Source organism: Plecotus auritus (assembly GCF_963455305.1).
Source record: "Plecotus auritus genome assembly, chromosome: 5".
Classification (NCBI taxonomy): Eukaryota; Metazoa; Chordata; class Mammalia; order Chiroptera; family Vespertilionidae; genus Plecotus; species Plecotus auritus.
Genome location: NC_137776.1, coordinates 38976566 through 39000823, shown reverse-complemented (window position 1 = coordinate 39000823; position 24258 = coordinate 38976566). Strand labels below are relative to the sequence as shown.

The 24258-nt window shown below is 53.2% G+C and overlaps 1 protein-coding gene across 2 annotated transcripts; it reads right to left on the bottom strand.

Moving 5' to 3' along the window:
* Positions 1-1111: 1111 nt before the first annotated feature.
* On the bottom strand, positions 1112-22719 carry D2HGDH (D-2-hydroxyglutarate dehydrogenase). 2 transcript variants are annotated; one of them, XM_080669368.1, is made up of 10 exons: positions 22602-22719; positions 21135-21502; positions 17955-18012; positions 16527-16666; positions 15463-15656; positions 13874-14042; positions 12028-12171; positions 10716-10858; positions 7987-8152; positions 1112-2232 (listed from the first exon to the last, which is right to left on the bottom strand). In XM_080669368.1, the coding sequence occupies exons 2-10, from the start codon at positions 21490-21492 to the stop codon at positions 1973-1975; spliced, it is 1632 nt and encodes a 543-aa protein (XP_080525494.1). In that variant the 5' UTR covers positions 21493-21502; positions 22602-22719; the 3' UTR covers positions 1112-1972. The 2 variants fall into 2 exon arrangements, with proteins under 2 accessions (XP_080525494.1, XP_080525493.1); XM_080669367.1 differs by lacking the exon at positions 22602-22719 and adding an exon at positions 22233-22591.
* Positions 22720-24258: the final 1539 nt, after the last annotated feature.

Genomic DNA, 24258 nt, shown 5'->3' with positions numbered 1-24258 from the left:
GCCTTGGCCCAGCGGGTCTGCAGCAGCGTCCAGCCCTTTAGTCAGATTTTCCTGTTGGTTCCAACAGGTTTTTCTGGGTGTGTGCAAAGGATAGTGGGGAGGGCACGTATTAACATAGTCACAGCTGTTTTATAATTATTCACCCTACTAAGCATAGATAAGTTTTCTTACAGACCTGGGGAAACTGAAGGATGAAACAAGGCTGTAAACAGATAAGATGCCTCTGCCCGGCCGGTCAGATTTCTGGTCAAAGCACATGCCTGGGCCCAGGTTTCAGGCTTCATCCCCTGCGGGGGGGTGGGGGGAGGGAGGGCATGCAGGAGGCAGCTGGCTCCCCTGACCCGGATCTCTGAATCAGCTTGTCACCTGGTTTGTCCTGTTTTGTTTCTAAAGTGTACATGCACTTAGCCAAAAAAAAAGTACAAGGCATCCAAAAATTACAAAAAATAATCTTCCTACCCCGACAGCCAGGCGCCCTCCCCAAAGTGAGCCCAGCTACAGTCTCAACACACCGGAAGGTTCTGTGTGCAACCAGCTTCCTCAAGCCAATGTTCTCTCTTGGGAGCAGGTGGCTGTCCCCTTCTCCCCTCTTCTTGCATACATGTACATCCCTGTGCACAGGTGGATTCTGTAGGGCGACCCCAGGAGTGAACTGCAGAGCACTTCACATTTTGACATTTTGGGAACCAGCTTGTATCCCAGGGAAATGGAGGATCCTCCAACACTTGCTCCCAGAATCTGTGGGCCACTTTTGCAAAGCCCTGCTGCTACTCTAGCAGAAAATGCCTCAAAATTCTTAGCTTTTTAATATTTCATGCATTATTTGAATTCTCCAAAATGAACCTGCTTAGTCACAAAACTATTATTGAAAGTCACTGCATACATGAACGGAAAACCACCTGAACCTAAGCCTCGGGGGCCCCATGAGACAGGGCTCTAAGCCTCAGGGTGGGGCAGGGGCCGGGATTCGGGCAGGACAGGGTCTAGGGAGGGGCAGCCACCCCCAGAGGTGGTCAGGCCCGGTCTCTCTGGCAGCCCCCAGTATTCGGTGCTTAGGGCACTTCACCACGGGCTTTTAGATTATTTCTCTAGTAACAAAAGCAAGGAAAGTGTCCTGAATAATTCCATTTTTACTGGAAGTTCATGACAGCCAGAAGGAGAAAACGTGCCCCACTTCCCAGACTGTCTCCACAGCCTTAGCAGCTGCCCGGGGCCCCAGGTCAGCAGGGACAACCGAGTTAGAGTCACTGAAAAAGCAGGAACACAAGAGGGCTGTGTGTAGTGAGCGTGCACTAGTACGTGTGCCTGAGGGGGCTTCACTGCAGCACGGCCCATCTGCGTGGACTCATCACAGTAGACCGCCAAGTGTGAGAAACCAACGCCTGAGCTCTGACAACTGTCAAGGGAAAGGATACATTCCAGGGCCCAGCAGTCACCCATTCCACGTCCCGGTAAAGCACCTGGTGAACCAGGCTCTGGTGGCTGTTCACATGGAGTTGATCACCACTGCCCCGACCGAGTGGCTTGCACAGCCTGGGCCAGGGGTCGGGGGAGGAGGGGGGCAGGACCACAATGCTCCTCCCAGGGCTTCGGCTCTCAAGCAAGGCTGGTGCTACCTGGTCTATTTCTGAGTGGGCAGAACTGTTCATACATGGGCCCATCCAGGACGTGCCAGCAGGAGACCCCACTCCCTACCTGTGCAGGGACATGAGGTGTCTACTTATAGGCCAGGCAGAGTGACCAGGGCAGCACGAAGCCGCTCTCTCCTCTCTGCTCACACAACGTAACCTGTGGAGCCACCAGAGGAATCCTGCCCTAGAGTAAGTCCCAGATCCTCAGAGCCAGCTCCCAACCCCTCCAACCAGGGGGCTCCATGGGATGGAGGCCTGAGCCCACGCCAGCCCTGTGCACCCATCCCAATGGACAAAACTAGGACTGGACCAAGGCCACTCCTGCTGACCCCGTTGCCTTGTCAGGCCCGGGTGGGCAATGTCTTGTAGGGGTTCAGGATGCCCTGGGGGTCCAGGAGGGTCTTGAGCTGCTGCATGAGCTGCAGGGCCTCAGGCGGCTTGCTGTAGCCAAGGACACTCTGCTTCTTGAAACCGACACCGTGCTCTGCACTGACACTGCCCCGCTGCCCCGCTGTCCACTCGTACACGTACGGCTCCAGGTCACCCAGCAGCGACGGGCTGAAGGCCTCTGCTGTTACGTTGAGGTGCAGGTTGCCATCCCCTGGAGGGATAGGGAACCATGGGTCAGGATGGGCAGGGCCCCCAGGAGCCCTGTCCTCTCCACCTCTTAAGCCCCTCCCAAAGAGGCCCTTCCGCCCTGTCTGGTTCCAGCCCTTCAAGTCACCAGCCACTGACCTGCAGTGGCAGAAGCAGCCTCTTCAGGGGGGCCCAGCTCCCTTGGCTTTTGCTCACTTCTCTTGCCAGTTCTCCCCGACCTGCTCCTTCCTCCATCAGCTCATTATCTTCCATGGGCTCCCAACTGAGAGCCCTGGAATCTGATCACACTGGTGGCTGTCACCAGACTCACATCTCCAACAATGCCCAGTATGATCCCATCCCCACCAGACACCTCCAAGAACACCATGGGGGCCGCCCCCACCCCCGGGATGCCTCCTCTGAGGCTGCCCAGCCAACACCCACCACAAACAAAGTCCTGGATCCCCACCTGCCTCCTCTCAGGTCCACTTGGCTCCATGTTGCTCTCAATGAGATCCCTTGGGCCCTAGCTTTCCAGAACTGTCCAAACACATGCTGACTCTGGCCCTAGGGATAGCTGGGCTCACCGCACACATGCACCCTCTCTCAGGGGTCCCAAAGCAACGACAAGAGACATGAGATTAACCCAAATCAATACAATCCATGTGCTGGCGGGGGCTGTGAGCTGGCTGTAGGGAGCCTAGGGTGTGCCTGTACCCAGTGGGATCATGAGAGCAGAAATTGATGGGGGGGGCCTGCAGGGAGTCTGGGGGGCAGGAATTGTGCTGGCCCTGGGAGTCCTGGGAGGTAACACCCAGGAAGCATTGGATATGACCAGCACGCCCTGGAGCCAGTGCAAACATACAGAGAAGAGGCCCCATGGCCATAGTCAGCAGTCAGGAAAGTAGAGGGGTTGAGCAGACAGTGGGCCAGGCCCACTGAGGGTTGCTATCCATCCTGAGGGGCAGGGAGCCTTGGAGGCCAGAGGAAGGGGCTCCCAGAGGCAGGAAAAAGCACAGCAAACCTAGGGCAACACAGCGGGCAATGGGGGGCAGGCATGTGGCCTCTGATCCAGTGACCTTGAGCTTTTTATACCCCCTCCCTCCATGAGGGTGTTTCAAATGTGGAGTGCACAGCAGGGACCCCCTCTAACCAAAAATGGTCCCCACTGACACACACAGGGCAAAGGCAACTGAAAATGCCAGAACGGGCTTTCTTTGCCCAGGGAACTGTGTGTGGGAGGAGACCCACCACCACTAACACCTGGATATTCACAACCATCAACCAGAGCAGAGTTTACAACCCAAGTTCACACTACCTGGTGGTCCACAGACACTGAGCTCAGAACATTTGGGAGGTTCCAGGCTGGGCAGCCTAGGTCTGCACCCACCCCCTGCACAAACGAGCAAATCAACTCCAACCCTGGCCTCAACGTTTCCACAGGCAAAGGACTAAGACATATGAGCCCAGGCCACAAATTACATCCACACAAAACAAAGCCACCAAGAGCCAGAGCAGCAGAATCAGACCACAGAGACTCGCCATCCGGCCTTTTCCAGAAACAGAACGTAAATATACCATATATTTAAAGAAATAAGAGATTAAAAAATACAAAAACTGCCCGGCTGGTGTGGCTCCGTTGGTTGAGCATCATCTCATGCACCAAGAGGTCAAGGTTTGATTACCGGTCAGGACACATGCCTGAGTGCCGGGCTCAACCCCCCAGTGTGGGTGTGTGGGTGTGTGGGAGGCGGCCAATTGATACTTCTCTCTCACTGATGTTTCTATTTCTCTATCCCTCTCCCTTCCTTTCTGTCTAAAAAAAAAAATCAGTAAAAATTCATTAGAACCCTAACCGGTTTGGCTCAGTGGATAGAGCGTCGGCCTGCGGACTCAAGGATCCCAGGTTCGATTCCGGTCAAGGGCATGTACCTTGGTTGCAGGCACATCCCCAGTAGGGGGTGTGCAGGAGGCAGCTGATTGATGTTTTTCTCTCATCGATGTTTCTAACTCTCTCTCCCTCTCCCTTCCTCTCTGTAAAGAATCAATAAAATATATTTTTTTTTAAAAAACTCATTAGAAAAAATAGTGTAATGGCTGAAGCACACGACTCAGTGAACAGGTTTAACAGGACACAGCACACAGCAAAGCGAGACTCGTGACCTGCAAGATGGCAAAATGCTCTGAATGTAGCAAGAACTGAGGCCCACATCACAGGAACCTGCCATCAGTGATGGCGGAGGAGACCTCGAGCACTGGGCTGCAGTTCCAGAAACAGAGCTGGGGAAGCAGGATGAGGGAGAACAGCATTTTAAGACACAAGGGCAGACCCGGCAGGACACACGCTGTTACCCAGATGAACCAGAGGACACAAGGTCATAAAAGCAGAAAGAAAGGAAAAACAGATTCCTTTATGGGACACCTGCCCTGGCAGCTAAATTCCCAGTGACACCTCATGCTGCAGAGAGAAAAGAACCTGTCAAACCCAAATTGCTGAAATCCGTTTCAAAACAAAATCAATACCTTTTCAGGCAAATAAAATCTGAGATGTTGTGTCACCTACGTCCCTAGTAGGAAATTCTAAAAGATGAGACCCAGACAGAGGCTATGAAAGCAGACAAAGCAGGATAGAGGTTTGCCCAGGTCTGGACCAACACTGACCACACAAAAACCAGCAACAGCATGGCCACGCGGGCTGAAACACAAGGCTAGACTGTGATCTACTCCAGAAACAGTGTATGAACAGGCAGGTGATAATCTGGCCCGCCTTTCACCTAAAGCAGGACATCCGTGTAAAGGTGTCCCCGTTGTCCCCCCCTCTACCAGGAAGGACGGAGATCATTGTCAGAAATGCTGGACCCTGATTAGCCTGAGACACAGGAGAGGAATTCACGTAACAGCTGGTGGTCCATTTCCCCAGGTAGTTATTGACCTTCCCACGGTTTGCTGCCTGAGAAGCTGCAAGTCCTCATCCTTCCTCTGTGACTTCTCTGATGAGATGCCCGTCTCCTGAACTCCCTTTGAGCTCCTCATCGCTGAGCCCTTTGTGTGTGTGAGATGCATCTGTTAGTGAATTTGTTTATGTCTTGTACTCTGTGTCTTATGGGTCTTATTTCCAGGGCCCCAAAGACTCTAGGAGGGTAGGGGAGAAGTTGAGCCTTCCCTGCCCAACACAAACCAAACGCTTTAGTTTAAAGACAATGACTGGCCAATGATGAAGAAGAAACCCCAGCTCCATGTTATCTTCAAGACACCTCCTTAAGTCATGGACAGAAAACAGCTGAAAGTCACAGGAGGAAAACCAGTACGTCAGGCAAATAGAGAAAAGCTAATGCTCCTGTAGAACATCAAACAAAGGAGGCTTCATGGCAAACGAAACTCTGAAGATAAAAAGATTCATTTAGCAGAATGAAAGGATAGTTCTAATCTATCTTCCAAACTGGCAGCTATAAAGAGAGACAGATTATCCTGTCACCCGGGGACTGATGCTCTGACAGCCAGCAGGATGTGGAGGATTAAACTCCACGTGAGCACTTCTCTGTGGATCTGTACAAACACAGCTCCAGGACTTCAGAGGGCAGCTCTCTCCAAGTAGTCATCACAGCTGTGGAATCAGACCACACACGGACCCACTGGGCCGCTGACTCGTTTCAGTGTGACACAGGCCCAGTTCTCTGGCTTCAGTGAAATTAAAAGAAAGTCAACAATTTTTAAAATAGCTAGAAAATTCCCATATGTTTGTGAATTTAAAAACACATTTCTGAAAAAAAGAAAAAAAACACACACATTTCTGCCTAACCCATGGGTCAAAGAAGAAATGTCAATAGAGATGAACAAATATTTATAACTAAAGATAATGAAAGTGCCATCAAAACTGTGGGACAGCCGAAACCGGTTTTGCTCAGTGGATAGAGCGTCGGCCTGCGGACTGAGGGGTCCCGGGTTCGATTCCGGTCAAGGGCATGTACCTTGGTTGCGGGCACATCCCCAGTAGGAGGTGTGCAAGAGGCAGCTGATCGATGTTTCTCTCTCATCGATGTTTCTAGCTCTCTATCCCTCTCCCTTCCTCTCTGTAAAATATCAATAAAATATATTAAAAAAAAAAAAAAAACAACTGTGGGACAGCCCTAACCAGTTTGGCTTGGCTCAGTAGATAGAGCATCAGTCTGCGGACTGAAGGGTCCCAGGTTCTATTCCAGTCAAGGGCACATGCCTGGGTTTGCGAACTTGATCCCCAGTAGGGGGCATGCAGGAGGCAGGTGATCAATGATTCTCTCATCATTGATGTTTCTCTCTCTCCCTCTCCCTTCCTCTCTGAAATCAATAAAAATATACAAAAATAAAAAACAACAACTGTGGGACTTCCGCACAAATGCTGGGGCACCTCTAGCTGCTGAGGCGGACCTGCCCCAGAGCCATTGACTTGGAGCCACCCTCCGCCAGGCCTTCTGGGAGCCTGGGGCTGAGGTCAGGGCTGCAGAAGGACAGGGCAGGGGCATGCCAGAAGCAGAGAGACCAGGAAACAGAGTCCCAGCAAGTGGCCTCCAAGCATCACATGCATGGACACTCGGCCCTCACACTGAAGTCTGAAGGGAAGCCACACTTTGCTTACGATGACACATGGACCGGAGTCACTGTGGCTGAGTGACAGCTACTGTCCTGGCTGAGTACTTCCCCAACCATGCTGATATCATGCAAGGAAACATGAGAATATCATGAACACTGTTATGCCAATATATTTGAAATTCTAGAAGAAATGGACAAATTCTTAGAAAGAAAAACTGTCAGGACCAGTTCAGAAGAAAAGGCAAGCTGGAATAACCTGCAGACATTCAGGAAACTGATCTGCAGTTGCCCCCCAAACACTAACTTCTGGCCACTTATCTTCATTGGCAAGTTCTCCAAACACTTGAGGAGAAAACTCGACCGTGCACGACTTCCAGAGATGGGAAAGGGGCCACTACCCCAACATCAACCCAGACAGAACCAAGGATCCTGACAGGGCAACATCACCCTAAAAATATCCCATGTAGAATTAAATAAATGGAGTCGAGATACCGGAAGGACCATCGCCAAGCAAGCCCATCCTAGGAATATGGCCCCATCAGTCAGGAGGGCTTAATGTCCTTTGATCCCTGACTATTACAGGAGAAGCACCAACAAACCCAACATTCGCTCCTGATTTCACAGAGGGAGAACCCTCAGTCCACTGTGACCACGACAGGTTAGAGTTGCTCTCCCCAGAAGAGGACTCACCCACTCTGGAGTCCAAATTCTCAGGGGACAACAGCTTCCTTCACATTAGTCCTGTGACCCTGTGCCCACCTCCCCAAACACTAGAGTTGTGAGATCCAAGCTTTGCCAGCCATCTTTCCCCTGAAGGTTGTTTTAGGAATAGGATTATTCACTTTCCATGTAGCCGAAGTTACCAATCCTTCCTGACGCTTCACACCGACTCGAGTCCCACAACTGTCCTGTGCTGTCCCCTAACCAGAGTCACTGCTGCCCTCCCTGGGGACCTCCAGCCCACATGAGACAGTGTGATGCGGTGTGGTCAGGGATCTCAGACCTGCTCAGACTCTTGGTTCGGGCCCATGCCCTACTGCGCTCCAAGGAGCTCCCCACGGCCAGTGTCACTCTTCCCCCAAACACCTAAAAGACTCAGAAAAATGGTTAGGAATCTCTCAACCCCAGGTTTTCTCCATCACTGTTCAGAGCATGGACGTGGCGCTGAGCTAGCCCATAGTTAACCACGGTCCACCTGCCCAGCTCTGCTCACCCAGGTGGCCATAGCCCACCACGTGCTTGGCCTGCGAGCCAAGGCGGGCACGCAGGTCGGTCACAAGGTCGTAGAGCCTGTCCACGGGCAAAGAAACGTCATACTTGTACACATAACCGTCCCGGGTCAGCGCCTCCGTGATCCTCTCCCGCAGGGCCCACAGCATCTGGGGGGACAGGAAGAAACAGGCAAAGTCCACACTTGACTGCAATGGGTGTCTACAGTGATGGGCATGACAACGGCAGCTGCCTTGGGGGGACACTGCTCTGTGTGGCAGGCATGGGGCTTCCATACTCGACAAGGTCCCAGATGCAGCCCCACGACTGCACTGAGTGCCAGCGACTGAGGCACTGAGCCCCCTTCTGAAGGGGACGGGCAATGGCACTATAGGCATGTCCTGTAGGTCTGGGTGATAGGGTGGGCATGGCTAGTCGGGGCTGCCTGAAGGCGAGGGGCTGGGAAGGCCCCCAAGGATGGGCCCTGGGCTGCCTGGGGACACATGGGGCATGGGTGGGACAGGGATGCTGGTGGCTGGCGCAGGGACAGTGGGGGGTGCAGGGCTAGGGGAGGGGTCTAGGGGAGCTTGTTACAGCAGTGCTGCCCTTCCACACAAACCCAGCTGTGCTTTACTTGTTCAGTTAACTTGTCACTGTGGGCATCTGAAGCCATCATGAGGGAGCAGAGACAGTGTGCTGTGCCACCACTGGGCCCTACTGTCCCACCTGGGCTCTGCCCCCACACACCCCACCATCTCAGGAAACATCACCGAGAAATTTCTACTAGGTAAGGACGCTCCTTTTGTTTTTAACATAAGCACAGTACCATGAGCACCTCTAAAAATAAGATTTCCCCAATTCTCTCATCGATTGTTATAGCCCCACAGGTCATCCGTGCCCTGACTATCAGCAGGTCCTACTGGCCTGGCCCCTCACACACCCAGAGCCCAGTGACATCCCCGCAGAGATGCCGGAGCCACAGGGACCCCAGAGGATATTTTTTGGTTGCCTCCCAGACACACTCTGACCAGGGCCGGGATCAAACCTCACTTGCTGCACAGCTGTCATGCCCACACTGCTGCCTGCAGGCTCTGCTCACCTCCATTCACGATCATTGCCAGTGCACGGCCACAAGACTGCTCTCCCTGCCCACCCTGTTCTGTCCCACCAGCTCAGGGATGTTCTGCACAGGCCTCCTGGGGCGTCCCCTCCATCCCACCTTTGCTCAATGCCCCTTCCCAGCCCCTACACTTAGCCATCTCCCCGTCTGGATGCCCCCCCAACTTCTGCCCACCTGGGAGGAAAGCCGGCCCAGCCCACCCCCACCACCATCTGAGAACAGGGCTGTGGAGCCAGCAATCTGCCAGGCCAGGACCAGCGTATTCCTGCCTCCCGCAATGGGATAGCAGTCACCCTCTGAGGGAGGGTCCCCCCCAGGCTCATGTGACCTGCTCCCCCTGGAGCACAGTGGTGTCTGTCCTATCTTCTGCAGCAAGACCAATGGAGGCGGCTCTGACTGGGCCGGGGACAGGGAGGTAGGGCACTTGTGGGCAGAGCGGCAGCTCAGGCTGCCCACTCACTGCGCTCAACAGGGGCCTGGGTCAGGTATTGCTGTAACTCCTTACGTATAATATCTAACTAACATAAAAGTAACTGTAGAGAAAAGGGTTTAATTATAAAGTAGAGAAATAGAGTCAATAGCCAGCCACTAGGAGACAATGAGCCCTGGCCAGTGTTGCTCCATGGTTAGAGCGTCAGCCTGAGCACCAGAGGGTCTCAGGTTTGATTCCCGGTCAAGGGCACGTACCTGGGTTGCAGGTTTGATCCCTGGCCCTGGTCAGTGTGTGCAGGAGGCAACCAATCCATGTGTCTCTCTCACACAGATCTCTCTCCTCTCTTTCTCTCTCTCCCCTCGCCCCTCCTTTCCACTCTCTCTTATAATCAATGGAAAAAATATCCTCTGGTGAGGATTAACAACAAAAAAGAAAGAAAAGAAAACGAGATCCCACTCACCCGAAATCAGACCCACCCGGCTCCCATTCCTGCCACTGTCCTGTGGACTTCCTGTCCCCTGCTGGCCACTCTCCACACTGCAGCTCAGGGGACCATGGAGCGGGAAGGGGACAAAGGCCCTGTGCTGTTGAGGATGGCTTCCCTGCTCCGGCCCTTACCTCCCCCCATGGTGACGATGGCTCCCCTGCCCTAGCCCACCCCCCATGGTGACAATGGCTCCCCTGCCCTAGCCGCCCCCCCATGGTGACGATGGCTCCCCTGCCCTAGCCGCGCCCCCCCCCATGGTGATGATGGCTCCCCTGCCCTAGCCTGCCCCCCTCCCCCCGCCATGGTGATGATGGCTTCCCTGCCCTAGCCTGCCCCCCTCCCCCCCCATGGTGATAATGGCCTCCCAGTGCCAGGCCCCCCCACTTCCTTCCTTTGGCCTCAGAGACCAAGTCACTCTTGTTGCCGAGTCATCTTTAGGGAAACGTCTCACCCCCACAACTGGCTCAGCATCGCACTAACCCTCCCACAGCCCACGCAGTTTTATGCCACTGTTTAAAACACTGCTGAAATACCCAGACACCAAGAATGCGCTTCCAAAGAGGTTCTCCTACCAAAGCTGGAACAGCCACTCAGGTCCAGCCACCAGCCACACTCACAGTGGACACAGGGCCTTCCACATGGCCCAGCTGAGCCGTGATGGGCAGAGGACGAGGGCTGCCAGCACACACACACCTTGATTTTCCTCTGGTCGGTGGCCAGGGTCCCGTCAGTCACCAGGCCGGAGCCCAATGCATGTTCCAGGAAGCTGCTCAGCTTCTCAGCATCATGCTCCACTCTGGAGCCTGAGGTCTCGACCAAAACATAGAACGGACTTTCTGGAGAGGGCAGAAGGCAAGATGGGCAGAGGCAGGGCGGTCAGGCTGAGTCAGGAAGCTCTGGGCCCAGGAGCCTGCAGAGCAGGGGCCAGCAGGGCAGGAGCTCTGCTGAGGCTAAAATCCAGGCAGTTTAAAAACAGATCTTTCACTATAACAAACCACACTCACTGGAAACACAGGAACAACCCAGGTGACACTGGGAAGCCCTCATTGTAGGAGGCACTCTTACCAACCGAGGGAGACGCGCCCTTCACCCAGGGGCCCACCATCTTTCCAAAGGTTGTATATGTCTTATTTCTTCACCACTGGGCATTTATGTTGTTTCCTACTTTATACTAAAAGTAGCATCTCATTCAAAATTGGAGTCTTTCCATATTTATAATTGTATGCACTGAATTGTGTCGTCGTCACCTCACCCCCAAATTCCCATGGCGAAGTCCTAACCCAACCCCAATGTAACCATTTGGAGATCAGGCCTTTAAGAAAGTTAATGAGGTCAGAGGGCGGGGCTCTGATCCCGTAGAGCTGGTGCCCTCCTAAGAGGAGGAGGAGTCACCAGAGCTCTCTCTCTGGCCACCATGTGAGGACACAGTGAGAAGGTGGCCACCTGCATGCCAGGAAGTGGGGCTCACCCGGAATCAACCCTCCAGAACCGTGAGAAATAAATTTCTTTTGTTTAAGCCACCCAGTCTGTGGGGTTCTATTAGGGCAACTAAGACAATAACGATTTCTTTAGGATGGATCTCAGATATAAAATCACCAAGACCTCCAGCTAAATATTTTTAGATTCATAATGCAAATTGCCTTTCAAAACCCTATCTGAGTCACACCCAGCACCTGTGACTTGCTCGCTGAGGTCGGAGGGTAAGCGTGTCATGGAAAGGCATATCTCTTGGTTCTGGAGACTGGACAACATTTCTGATAAGTGCGCTTGGTTGTTTTGAAGATCCCAAAGCTATGCCCCAATGGACTGCATTCAGTGAACTAACCGAGGGCACATTTAAAACAAAAGTAAATGAGAATCCTGTGCTCATCCAATAGTGGTGACACCACAACTGCAGAGGGGCCAGTAACCTCCTTCCCACCCCCTCTCGCACAGCATGGCCTGACAGCCTGAGCCATCCTGTGCAGACAGCCTAAAAGGAGCGGCAGGTGGGTGGGGTCAGTACCTTGCACTGGGCTGGCGAGGTGGAGGTGTTGCCTGACCAGCTGCATGCACTCAGCATCCATGAACTCATACGCAGACAGGATCTCCCCCAACATCCTCTTGCAAGTGCTGAAAGTCTGCAAAACCTCAGCAAACCCTGGGCAACCTGCACAGGGCACAGAACCTCAGGAACACGCCAGCCCAGAGCCTCGCCCAAGCCCACCCAGATCCCCGTAAAGCAGCCTGCCAGCCCAACTCCCAGCTGGCGTGCGAGGCAGCCTCTCGGAGCTTCAGAAGCACTGCCGAGGGAAATGCCACCGGTCAGCCAACAAGTACATCACAGGTATCGAAGATGATGAAGACAGAGAAGGCTCGCCAAGGTTGCCCACGGTGTCCTCGCGACTCGCTCAAGACATATTCACAGAACACTGAGAGGTCACTGTGGTGCCAGGACAGGGAGAGCTGACCCTCCAGCTAGAAGGCAGAAGGGACTGAGTGGACTGCTGTAAGTGGAAAGGGCTGGGATGGCAGTGGGGAAGGGGTCAGGGATCAGGGGTCACAGAGATGTCGAGAAGAGTGTCCCAAAGAGAAGAGCCTGGGACTGTAGAGGCCTGCGGAAGCTGCACTGAGGGTGCGGCTACATGGGGACACCAGCAAAAGGACCCATTAGTGAACTGAACAAATCCGAAGAACAGCTGGAATGCCACACAGGCGGTGAACGGGATGGAAAGGATGGAAGAGGGTGAGAGACGGGAGGGCAAACGATGCCACATGTGTAATCACAGGTTGAGTAAAGGACATGGGCAATACTGCAACTGACAAGTCGCCCGGCCAGGGAGACCTAGAGAAACGCACTGAAAACCACGAAGACCAAAGGTCCAAAGAAAGGAAGAGACAGACCTCTTCAGAGCAGCCGTGGAGGCCACCCAGAGTGGAGTATTTTCAGTGGGAGAGGAAACGAGTGCCCACCTGAACCTGCACGCCTATGATCGCGCCTCTCAAGGATGAGTGTAAATTAAGACATTTTCAGACAAACTGACAGTGAGAACTCATCGCCAGCGGGTGTTCCCCAAAGGATGCTCGAGGATGTGTTTACAAGATGAGCCCAGCAGGAAGTCTGATGAAGGAGGAATGCAGAGGAAGGAAAGTGGCACATTTATAAAATAATGATAATTATGATCTGAGAGATTAAGACAAATGGGATCAAGAATCCAGACAAGAGGGGACGTTTAAAGTCAGGAGGGGAAGAAACAGCTAATGTCCCCACAATCCTGTCACAGCGGGAAGACACTGATGCACGGACTGACCGCACTGGTACATTAGGGGCCTGCAGAAGCCTCTAGAAGACTGGTGGTTTGCATCCCTCCTGTCCGAGGACAGGAGGAGACGGACCACACACCTACCCAATGGAATGAAGGCAAGAAATGAGGTGGGAGCAGATGAGGGAAGCAGGTGTAAGGTTGTGGTTCAAGTCCGCTGGGAAGGGAGGCAGGTGGTGACGGTTCCTCTATGGTGGAAATGTCACATGTGCATTTGCTGAGGTGCCGGGAAGGGCATCCATCTGATCACCCCTCATAATGAAGATCAGTATCCTTGGCCTTATGCCCAATGACAATGTTTCCCATAGAATCTTAGGTATATGCTCCGTAAATGACAAGTGGGTGAGAGAGCTGAGGAAGCTCGACTTTGTTATAGAGTGAGGTTACTCTGTCCAGAACCTGCAAGCATGACTCCAGACCTGACTGAACACCAAGGCCAGGTCCTGGATCCCTTCGGAAAGAGCGAGAAGGTAGGAGAAATGGGGAGTCCTGTGAGGGCCCTGTCCATCCGCTCTCTCAAACCATGGGGGCGGCAGGCACTCCACCTACCAAGGAAAGCCACGTTCACAGCCCTGGGCTTGGGTGGACACAAGATGGACACAGCAGTAATGACCCCCAGGGTGCCCTCTGATCCGATGAAGAGCTGCTTCAGGTCATAGCCCGTGTTGTCCTTCCGCAGGGAGGTGAGGCAGTTCAGGATGGTGCCATCGGCAAGCACCTGGCAAGGGAGAAGAGAAACAGGTGTCTAGGAAAGCAGGGGCCCCAGGGTGGGGACAATCAGGCTGAAGGAAGGACTTTTCTTCCCTGGCTGGAGTGAAATCCCCCCACCCACAACCATGAGGCTCAGGGCCCAGTTCTCAAAGGAAGCTGGCCAGAAGCAGAGCCACACCTGGAGATGGAGCAGGGCCCACACCTGGGGGCACAACAGGGTGGAGCAGGACACACCTCATAAATATGACAAAGTGAGTTACAATCAAAATAATGTGCAGCCCAGCCAGCGTAGTTCAGTGGTTGAGCATCGACCTATGAACCAGAAGGTCATGGTTTGATTCCCAGTCAGGGCACATGCCCAGGTTGCAGGCTCGATCCCCAGTGTGGAGAGTGCAGGAGGCAGCTGATCAATGATTCTCTCTCATCACTGATGTTTCTCTTTCCCTCTCCCTTCCTCTCTGAAATCAATAAAAATGTATTTTTAAAAAAAACACAATAATGTGCAGCTAGCCAGAAAACAAAGCTATTGAACCTTTGTGAATTAGCAGATGGAAGTCCAGCGTGTATTTATGTTCAGTCCACCCTTGGGTAACAGGACAGAAGGTTCCAAGCTTTAAAAAACCATGAGGTGTGCCCTACCTGGTTTGGCTCAGTGGATAGAGCATCTGCCTGCAGACTGAAAGCTCCCAGATTCAATTCTGGTCAAAGGCACATGCCCAGGTTGCGGGCTCGATCCCCAGAAGGGGGTGTGCTGGAGGCAGCCAGTCAATGATTCTCTCTCATCATTGATGTTTCTATCTCTTTCTCCCTCTCTCTCTAAAATCAATAAAAATATATTTTAAAAAAAAAACAAAACCATGAGGTGTCTAAGCAGGAGCCAGTGAGGGTTCAGGGAAAGGGACTCCAACGCCCCTGGAGGGGCAGCCAGTGATGGTGTGAGTAAAGGCCAACAGAACCTTGCTCCTTCTCTGCACACAGCCCACCTGGAAGCTGACTGGTGGAACGTCGCTGGGTCGTGGGAACCTGCTCGAGGTGAAGGAGGCCGAAAGCACCTCACGTGGACCCAGAAGCCACGGACCCAGCAGCAGTGCCTCGGGAAGCCAGAGCAGGACCTCCCTGAGCAGCTGCTATGTGTAACCCACAGGTCCCGGCCTGGGTGGGATGATGGGAGCCCAATCACCTGCACCACCTAGGGCCTGAGGGCAGCCTGGGCACCACCCCAGTGTCCACACAGTTGTGGGCCTTCGCAAGAGGAATGAACGCTAACCCGAAGGCACAGGGTGTGGAGCTGACAGGCCTTGTGAGCACACTGACAGCTGGGAAAAGGCTGGAAGAACCCTGAAACTGGCACCTGGACACATAGTGCCAGGCCGGGTATCCCTGGGAGCGGGACTGCACTTGCACACACAGCAATGGCTCCAGCTCACCACTTCCAGGCCCAGGACAGTCCCACGCAGAGAGCCATATCTCAGAAACCGCAGACCACCTGCGTTGGTTGCCAGGTTACCCCCGATGTGGCAGCTGCCCTTCGCTCCCAGATCCAGGGGCATGATGAATTCCCGCTCCTCCACATACCGGCTCAGCTCCTCCAAAATGCACCCTGCCTGGCAAACCAGGATCCCTGCAGAGCAAGCAGAGCTGCCATGGTGCTCTCAGCACAGGGTGACTCAGGCAGAGCCTATGGTGCGAACTCCCCCACCCCCAAGGAGCAGCCACTTCACCATCCAACCCAGAGCCCAGAAAAGGAGCTTGTGCCCCATCCCTCCCCAAGAAGTTATCTCTGTGAGCACTGTGAAAAAGAGGAAAACTCGTAAGGCAAAGATGAGAAGAAACACACATGCACACATATACACCTGCACACATTCACATGCATGTGTGTGCTCATTATGCCCATGTACACTCATGTGCCCATGTACACTCATGCATGCACATGTATTCAGACACGTATGCATACATGCATATATGCAGCCCTATGGAAGGGAGCAGAAAAGAGAGGGTTGTTATAAGGCAATGGTCCTCAACTAGGGGTGATTTGCCCCCCAGGGCACATGTGACAACACATTTTTGGTTGGGGGTGCTGTAGGTGTCAAGTGGGTAGAAGCCAGGGATGCTGCTCAACACCCTATGGTGCCCAGGTGCCCCCAGCATAAAGAATGATCCAACCCGCACATCCCACCCAAGAAACCTACACCATGATGCTGCTGCATCCTGAGCAGGAAGCCCCTTCATGCTATGTGACCTCACACTCCCAAAAGGTGGTCCTGGCCAGAAAATGTCAGAGTCCAAAGGGGCCACAGTGACAGCCCATCCCCTTCACCTCAAGCCCACAATATGTCACTAAGTGACCAACTAAATAACGCTCCCTGGGAGGACATGTCCAGAAGGCGGACATGGACAGACCTGGTCTTTCCTTCCAGGGCCCAGGTCCCCTACCGCCCAGCCCCAGCTGATGACAAGGATGAGGACGGCACCAACAGGCAGCCCGGCTCACCAGATATGTCCTGAAAGCTGATGACCTGGTTCATGAGGGCAGTAGACAGGATGATCTCATCAAAGACAGGGACACTGCCCCCCACCAGGCCCGTGTTGCCCCCCTGGGTGTTCACGGCCAGGTTCTTCTCATGACAGTACCTGGGACAAGCACAGGAGAGGTATCAGGTCCCTCTTCCCCACACCCACATCACCATCCTGTGAGACATGCTCTGGACCAACATCTGAGAGCAGCAATGGCAATCCAATGGAAAAGGATTTGGAGCAACAGGTGTGCCCACGTGCATCAAGTAAACCCACCCTGTGAGGTGCCAGTCTCTAGCGATGAATTCTGACAGCAGGCACACATGGACAATGATATGTAATAATGTGAAACTCGAGACCACCTTGATGTGATCTGGCAACTTTGGGGGACTGTAAAATGTAGGGCACTTGTGAGGTGGGTCAAAAATGGCACGGAAGAATAATTTGCACCAAGAAATGGCCATGGATTTGCCAAATGGGAAGGGAAAAAAAGATGACAATGTCTTAGATACAACGTGACAACATTTAAAACCACATGCAGCAAAAAAGATACTACATAAATCAAATGTCATCAAGTGTTAATTCTGGAAGTGAAATTAATGGTTACTTTTGCTTTTTTGTTGTTGTTGTTAATCCTCTTCCAAGGATATTTTTTCCATTGATTTTTAGAGAGAATAGAAGGGAGGGAAGGAAGGGAAGAGAGGAAGAGAAAGGGAGCGGGGGAGTGAAAAACATTGATGTGAGAGACACATTGATTTGTTTCCTCCCACATGTGACCCAACCACCAAACACGGGGATTGAACCTGCAACCCAGGTACATGCCCTTGACCAGCAATCAGACCCTCGACATTTCAGTGCACAGGCCAACATTCTTAACCACTGAGCCACACCAACCATAGCTGCATTTTTTTCTTTTCTTTTTTTTTAATCCTCACCTGAGGATATTGTTTCCACTGATTTCTAGAGGGAGTGGAGGAAAATAAGGAGGGGGAGAGAGACACATCCATTGGTTGCCTCCTGTACACACCTCTACCAACGCTGGGGAACCTGCAACCAAGATACATGCCCTTGACCAGGAATCGAACAGGCAACCCTTTGGTCCGAGGGCCGATGCTCTCACCACTGAGAAAAACTGGCCACGGCTGCATTTTTTTCTTTATGATTTTCTATGTTTTCCAATTTTCCTATAATAAACATAATAGTTTATTGATATAAAAAATAAAAAAGGTATATTTCAAGAAAAGGTCCATTTCCTTGGAGTCTGCAACCACTCCCACTCCGCACCCAAGGTTCTGAGGTTCTGAGGTTTGAGGCCTGGCTCTGCACAGGCTGCCAGCTTCCTGGGGTCTGTGTTTGTGTGTCTTCAGGAGGAATCTACTTACGTACCACAGGGAGGGCTTCTTACCTGAGGATGTGAGACACCTCCTCCGATGTCCGGGGCTTCAGCAGTACCTTGCTACAGCCTGAGACAGAAAAGAGCGTTAGACATGGGAAGGGGACCTCCCTGGAAAAGGAAGGTTCTTCAAAATCACTTTCTCCTTCCTTAGTGAGATGACGCGCACAACCACGGTCACCCACAACCTCAAGGACAAGAGCAGTCTGCTCACTGAGAGGACGTGCAGAGGCCGGTAGAGGGTGCCCGATTGCAGTAATGGTGAAGGTGGTCGGATGTGAGGGGAGGGGCGCCTGCCTGGCTTCGCCACTGCAAGTTACTAAGGATCTTGTGGGCAGACACTTGACACTATGTAGATACCCTGTTGCTCCTCCAAGTTCACCCCAGGACTTTAGCATCTATTGATTTTCCTGCCTGAAGCAGTTCTTAGGATAGTTGCCAAATGGGGATTTTCACCCATCCTTCATTGAACAGCTGACCTTGTACTGTAAGGAGGGGCCTTCCTTCTCTCCCGTGTATTTATTTATTTAGCTATTCAATCTATCAGTGTGGACTCATCGGTTCATTTTTCTTTTATTCACTGGTTACAATTCATGATTTGAGGTCCAGATGTGGCTGGTGGGAGCCCCCTGAACTAGTCCGTCGGCATCCCTAACCACTGCCCCCCTTCTGTACCTTTGTTTTGTTGAAAGAACTCTGACTAGAAGAGTGGAGGCTGCAGAGGCAGGAGGAGCACCCAGCATGTTCCTCTTACATCAGTAACTCTTCACGAAGCTGTGAGATCAGGCCAGTGGGTGTGGCTCAGAGCTTGAGCTTCGACCTATGAACCAGGAGGTCATAGTTTGATTCTCTGTCGGCACATGCCCGGGTTATGGGCTCGATCCCCAGTGTGGGAAGTGCAGGGGGCAGCCAAACAATGATTCTCTCTCATCACTGATGTTTCTCTCTCTCCATTCCTCTCTGAAATCAATAGTTTTTAAAAAAATTCCTAACTGGGAAGTCACGCCCCATGCAGATAACTTTTTAGTAAAAGGTTTACCTTTGCCTTAAGCAAGCCCTGTCAATTGTTTTTGTGCATCTACATCAACACACTTTTTTTTATCAACACACTTTTGAAATAAGCATAAGCAGCCTCAAGCGAGCACTAATCTTAACTATCCTGTAATGCAGTGGTCAGCAAACTGCGGCTCACGAGCCATATGCGTCTCTTTGGCCCTTTGAGTGTGGCTCTTTCACAAAATACCACGGCCTGGGCGAGTCTATTTTGAAGAAGTGGCATTAGAAGAAGTTTAAGCTTAAAAAATTTGGCTCTCGAAAGAAATTTCAATCGTTGTACTGTTGATATTTGGCTCTGTTGACTAATGAGTTTGCTGACCACTGCTGTAATGCAATCCCTACCTTGCTTTTTCCTACCCTCATGTAATCTTCATTATGGTCCCTCCTTAATTTCAAATGCACGAAGACTGCAAAACTGTTATTTTCTGGAGCATTTGAGATCTTGCTCCCCGGTATATGTCATCAGTTTGGCTCAAATAAACTCTTATAAAAATTCTCTACAGGCCTAGCTGGTTTGGCTCAGTGGATAGAGCATTGGCCTACGGACTGAAGGGTCCCAGGTTTGATTCCAGTCAAGGGCACATGCCCGGGTTGCGGGCTTGATCCCCAGTAGGGGGCATGCAGGAGGCAGCCAATCAATGATTCTCTCTCATCACTGATGTTTCTCTCTCTCTCTCTCTCTCTCTCCCTTCCTCTCTGAAATCCATTTTTAAAAATAAAAATAAATTTAAAAAAATTCTCTACAGCCCTAATTGGTTTGGCTCAGTGGATAGAGCGTTGGCCTGCAGACTCAAGGGTCCCCGGTTCGATTCCGGTCAAGGGCATGTATCTTGGTTGCGGGCACATACCCTGTGGGGAGTGTGCAGGAGGCAGCTGATCGATGTATCTCTCTCATCGATGTTTCTAACTCTCTATCCCTCTCCCTTCCTCTCCGTAAAAGATCAATAAAATATATTTTTTTAAAAAAATTCTCTACAAGTTTGGCCGTTTCTTAGGTCCCATGTAATGAAAGAGGCAGAGACTGGACTGATACTGTCACAAGCCAAGGACGTCCCCTAGAAGTTGGGGGAGGAAGGAAGGACCCTCCCTGGAGTCTCGGGAGGGAGTGCAGTCCTGCAGACACCTGATCTCAGCCTTGTTGCCTCCAGAATTGGCAGGACCCATCTCTATTCTCTTCAGCCCCGTCTATGGTTCTTTGTCACAATGACTCCAGGAGCCAACACAGGAGCTGAGAGGAAGCAAGCAGTAAACACACAGACCTCCTCAGAGCAGCCAGGGGACTGTCTGGTCCTTTAATGTGAAGGTGTCATGCACCTCTGTGGAGAGCAGAGTTAATAACTAACTCCAACTTGTGCCTGAACCTTATCATCTGAACACGTATAAACCTAGGCCAACAGCCAAGTCCTGGGCTGCCAGCAAAAGGGAGGCAACCCACATGTATAAGTTATAACGATGACCAAGCATCTTCGTGGACTGTGCCAAATATTTTGATTTGGATTTCGAGGGCTAATCTCAGAGAGCACAAGCTAATCCAACAAGTGCAGATGAAGGGAGACACCTCAACAAGAAGGATAAAAGTGAAACTAAGAACAGTTGACACTTGCTATTCGCCCTCCAGTGAATGAACCGTGCTGACAGCTCGTGTGTCTGGCTTGGTGACTGTTGATTATTTCGGGGCCTTGCTGCCTCAAGGTAGTTCAGTTGTCTTCCTTGCAAGACATACACCCCTCACCCACCCCCAGACACTGAGGCCTCTGTGACTTCGAATGACCAGTAAACACTGCTCTGTGAATAGCCTGGACTGGAGAACAATTTGTTAACCCCCAATATTTGTGTGTATATGTTCTGATGTGTTTGTAATTTGGATTAAAACTGCAAGTAAAAAAGCTAAATGGACAGCATAGTCACCTGTGTTGGTGTTGGGAACCTCGAGGGCCAAGTGGCCTCGATCAAGCACCCCTGATATTATCTGGGAGTCAGGACATTGAGTGACTTATAGGAAAGATTATACTCACAGCCAGAGTGCTCATGACAACCACCAATAAACTTCTGTAAATTCTGTCCTCAGAGCATTTTAAAGTCACCTCTTAGGCAGCTTTCTGCAGCATAAGAAAGGCTTGTGGGGTCCTTGCTCACCTCGCATGGTTCTCAGCCAGTCCACATTCGAAGCCTCCAGCTCCTCGGGGTCTGTGATGACCCTCCTGGGGATGATGCGCTCAAAGGTGGCCAGGTCTTCCGCAGACACTGTGGAGAAGGGCAGCCGCCGCACAGGGTAGCGCTCACAGGTCAGCACCACCTCAGGGGCCTGGGAGGACGTGGAGGAGCTGCCTCTGCGAACCAGGGGGCTAATGCCCGCGACCCCACGAAGTCTGCCCCACGAGGGGGTTCTGGATGCCCCTGCCCATGTCCTCTGTTGCACGAAGGCTCCAGGAGTGCAGGCTACCCGCCACTGGAAGAGCCACACAGGCCACCTGGGAGCCAGACGGGGCACCATAGCTCTTGCCCTACAAAGCAAGTGATGGGACCTGTAACCCTGGACTACTATGAGCCATGAAAAGGAAATAATTGCCCTAGCCGGTTTGGCTCAGTGAATAGAGCATCGGCCTGCGGACTGAAGGGTCCCAGGTTCGATTCTGGTCAAGGGCACATGCCCAGGGGAGGGCTTGATCCCCAGTAAAGGGTGTGCAGGAGGCAGCCGATCAATGATTCTCTCTCATCACTGATGTTTCTCTCTCTCCCTCTCCCTTCCTCTCTGAAATCAATAAAAATATATTTTTTTAAAAAGGAAGTAATTGCCCAAGGAATGGCGAAAGTTGGGAAAGTGAGGACAGGACGCGGGGAGAGGCGGGCTGCAGGGGACAGGGGACAGGAGGCCAGCGGTGGCAGCTCTGCCCTTGTTCTTGCCCCGGGTGTGGTCCCCCTGCCCCTCCTGAGGACTCACAGCTGTCCATCCCTAGGTGGCTGATCTTTGCCTCTTTTCAGCCCTCTTCCTTCAGAACAAGACCAGGATTCAAGGCATTCAAAGAAAGGGACGGACGGCACGAAACTGTACACTTAAAAATGGCTAAATGGTAAACTTTATGTCTTATGTATATGTTACCACAAGTTTAAAAAGTGCAGAATAAAAAAAAAAAGGGACAGATGAGGGAGCTTCTCCGGCTGCCCACGTGGTGGAGACGGTTCGCACACTGACCCCGCACCAATGAGAGGTGACAGGTGGCTACCTGCCCTCACCTGGCGCTCAGACCACCTGAACGGCGCCTGGGGCTGCGCTTTCGCCCGCTGCGTGGCTTGGGGAAATGAGCCGGCCTCTCGGTGCCCTACGATGGCATCCGCGTGCCGCCCGCGCGGAGAGGACCAGCCGCACCGCCTCGGGCCCTCGCGCTCGGAAGGACACGGAGCGAGCTCAGGCTCTTCCCGCGAGAACCGCCAGGCGCGCGCAGCCTGCGTGGTCACGTGGTGGACGCAGCCCGCACGGGGTCGAGCCCGCAGACGGCGCCTGCGCTCCCTGTCCTCGCCATCCGCGACCACGGTCGCCGCTCCGCCCCGAAGCCCGCGGCCCCTCCGCTCAGACCCCTGGCGGCCGCGCGCGCGCGCACTCACGTCCGCGTCCCCGTCCCGGCCGCAGCGGCCGTCGCCGTCCTCCAGCAACCAGAGCCAGTGGACAGAGCAGGCAGGACTGAGCCTGCGCACTGCCGCCCTCCCGGCCCCGCCCCGCTCCGCTCCCTCAAGCCTCGCCTCTCCCGTAGGTCCCGCCCCCAGGCCGAGGGCAGCCCCCGGCGACCAGGCGCACGGCGCTGTCCACACCCCTCACTGTGGGGACCCCCAGCCTCGACCCGCGTTCCCGCACCGCCCAGCAGGGGTCTCGGCACACTCCCACCCCCTCCCCGAGGCCGGCCCCACCGTAGTCCGCCGGACAGGCCCCACAGGGAAACTGCCCGCTCCCTCCTCCTACTGCGGGCCCTCAGGAGACTCTCCAGGAGCCCCGAGTCCTGGCCCCTCCCGCCAAAGGGCAGGCAGAACCCGAGCTAGTTCCCAAAGCTGCCTGCCAAGCAGCGGGAACATTTTCTTGGACAGAGGCCCTGGCCTGGGACTGGAGTAAGGGGACCGCAGAGGGGCTGGGCGTGACCGGGCTGCGAGAGGCCACAGCTGGACCTCAGCCTTCTCCAGCCCCTCCAGGTCCCACCTGCCCCTACACTAGTAGCTCTCTGTGTGGCCTGCTAGATAGACTCCGCCCGCCGGCAGCTCGGAGACAGGGCAGGAGCCTGATGGACGTTCCTCTGTCATCCCAGTAATGGCCCTCACCCCAGCGGCACCCGTGCCAGTTCCCAGCCTCACCCCATTGCCTCAGAGGTGCCGCCCTCGCCCCAGACGTCTGAGTCCCAGATCCACGGGCACCCCCTCCCTAAGCTTCTGCTCCACCAGCCAGGTAGCACCCACTCCCCAGGTGGCTGAATCCCTCCTAAGAGCAATTCCCCATCAGTTGTGAGGCCAGCCCCCCCTCAGAGCAGAGTCCTAATCAGTCCCCTCCCTGACGCTGTCAGATCCAGAAACTCCAGCTTCCTCCATTGCCCTCCCCCCCACCCCCAGGATTAGGGGTGGTAGCTGCTTCCTGCAATTACTGTTCCCTGGGCCCTCCAGTACCCTGAATTAAACTGTTGCAGTAACACGTGGCTCCTGCTTTCCTGACAATACAGTCCTCGTGTAGAATAGGGTTCTCTCCCACCCTCTGGCTCCCAGGGGTCCTACTGAGGCATCTCCAATTCCCTGTGTGGTCAGTGATGCCCACAGAAGGGATACTCTTCTATGTCCCAATGTTGAGGGTCTGTGGCCAGGCTGCAGACAGCAAGAGTGTTCATGTAATCCTAATTCCAGAGTTGCACTGATGGCTTTGCCAAGAATAGCCAGGTCCTTGCCAGACCACTGGCCACATGCCCGGTGCCAAGAGTGCGGATGTGCTCTGGCAACAATGCTGCAGCTGGAGTCATCACCTGTCTTTGTAAACTGTATTCCCACAGGTAAATTGGGGGGTGTTGAGTACATCCCACTGCACCTTCCTGCCAGGAATTTGTTTGCCTTTGCATCACTGTCTTGGCAGGGAGAGGACAGGACAACCCAGATACTTCTACCTGGCCCTTCCTGCCTTAATGGCCCTTGCTTCACTGGTCAGTTACTGTGGGAATCCTGCCAGCTGTCAGGTCTGTTTCAGTGACACAGGTGGGCCCTGGGGAGACAACCACTCAGACTTAACTTGCCACGA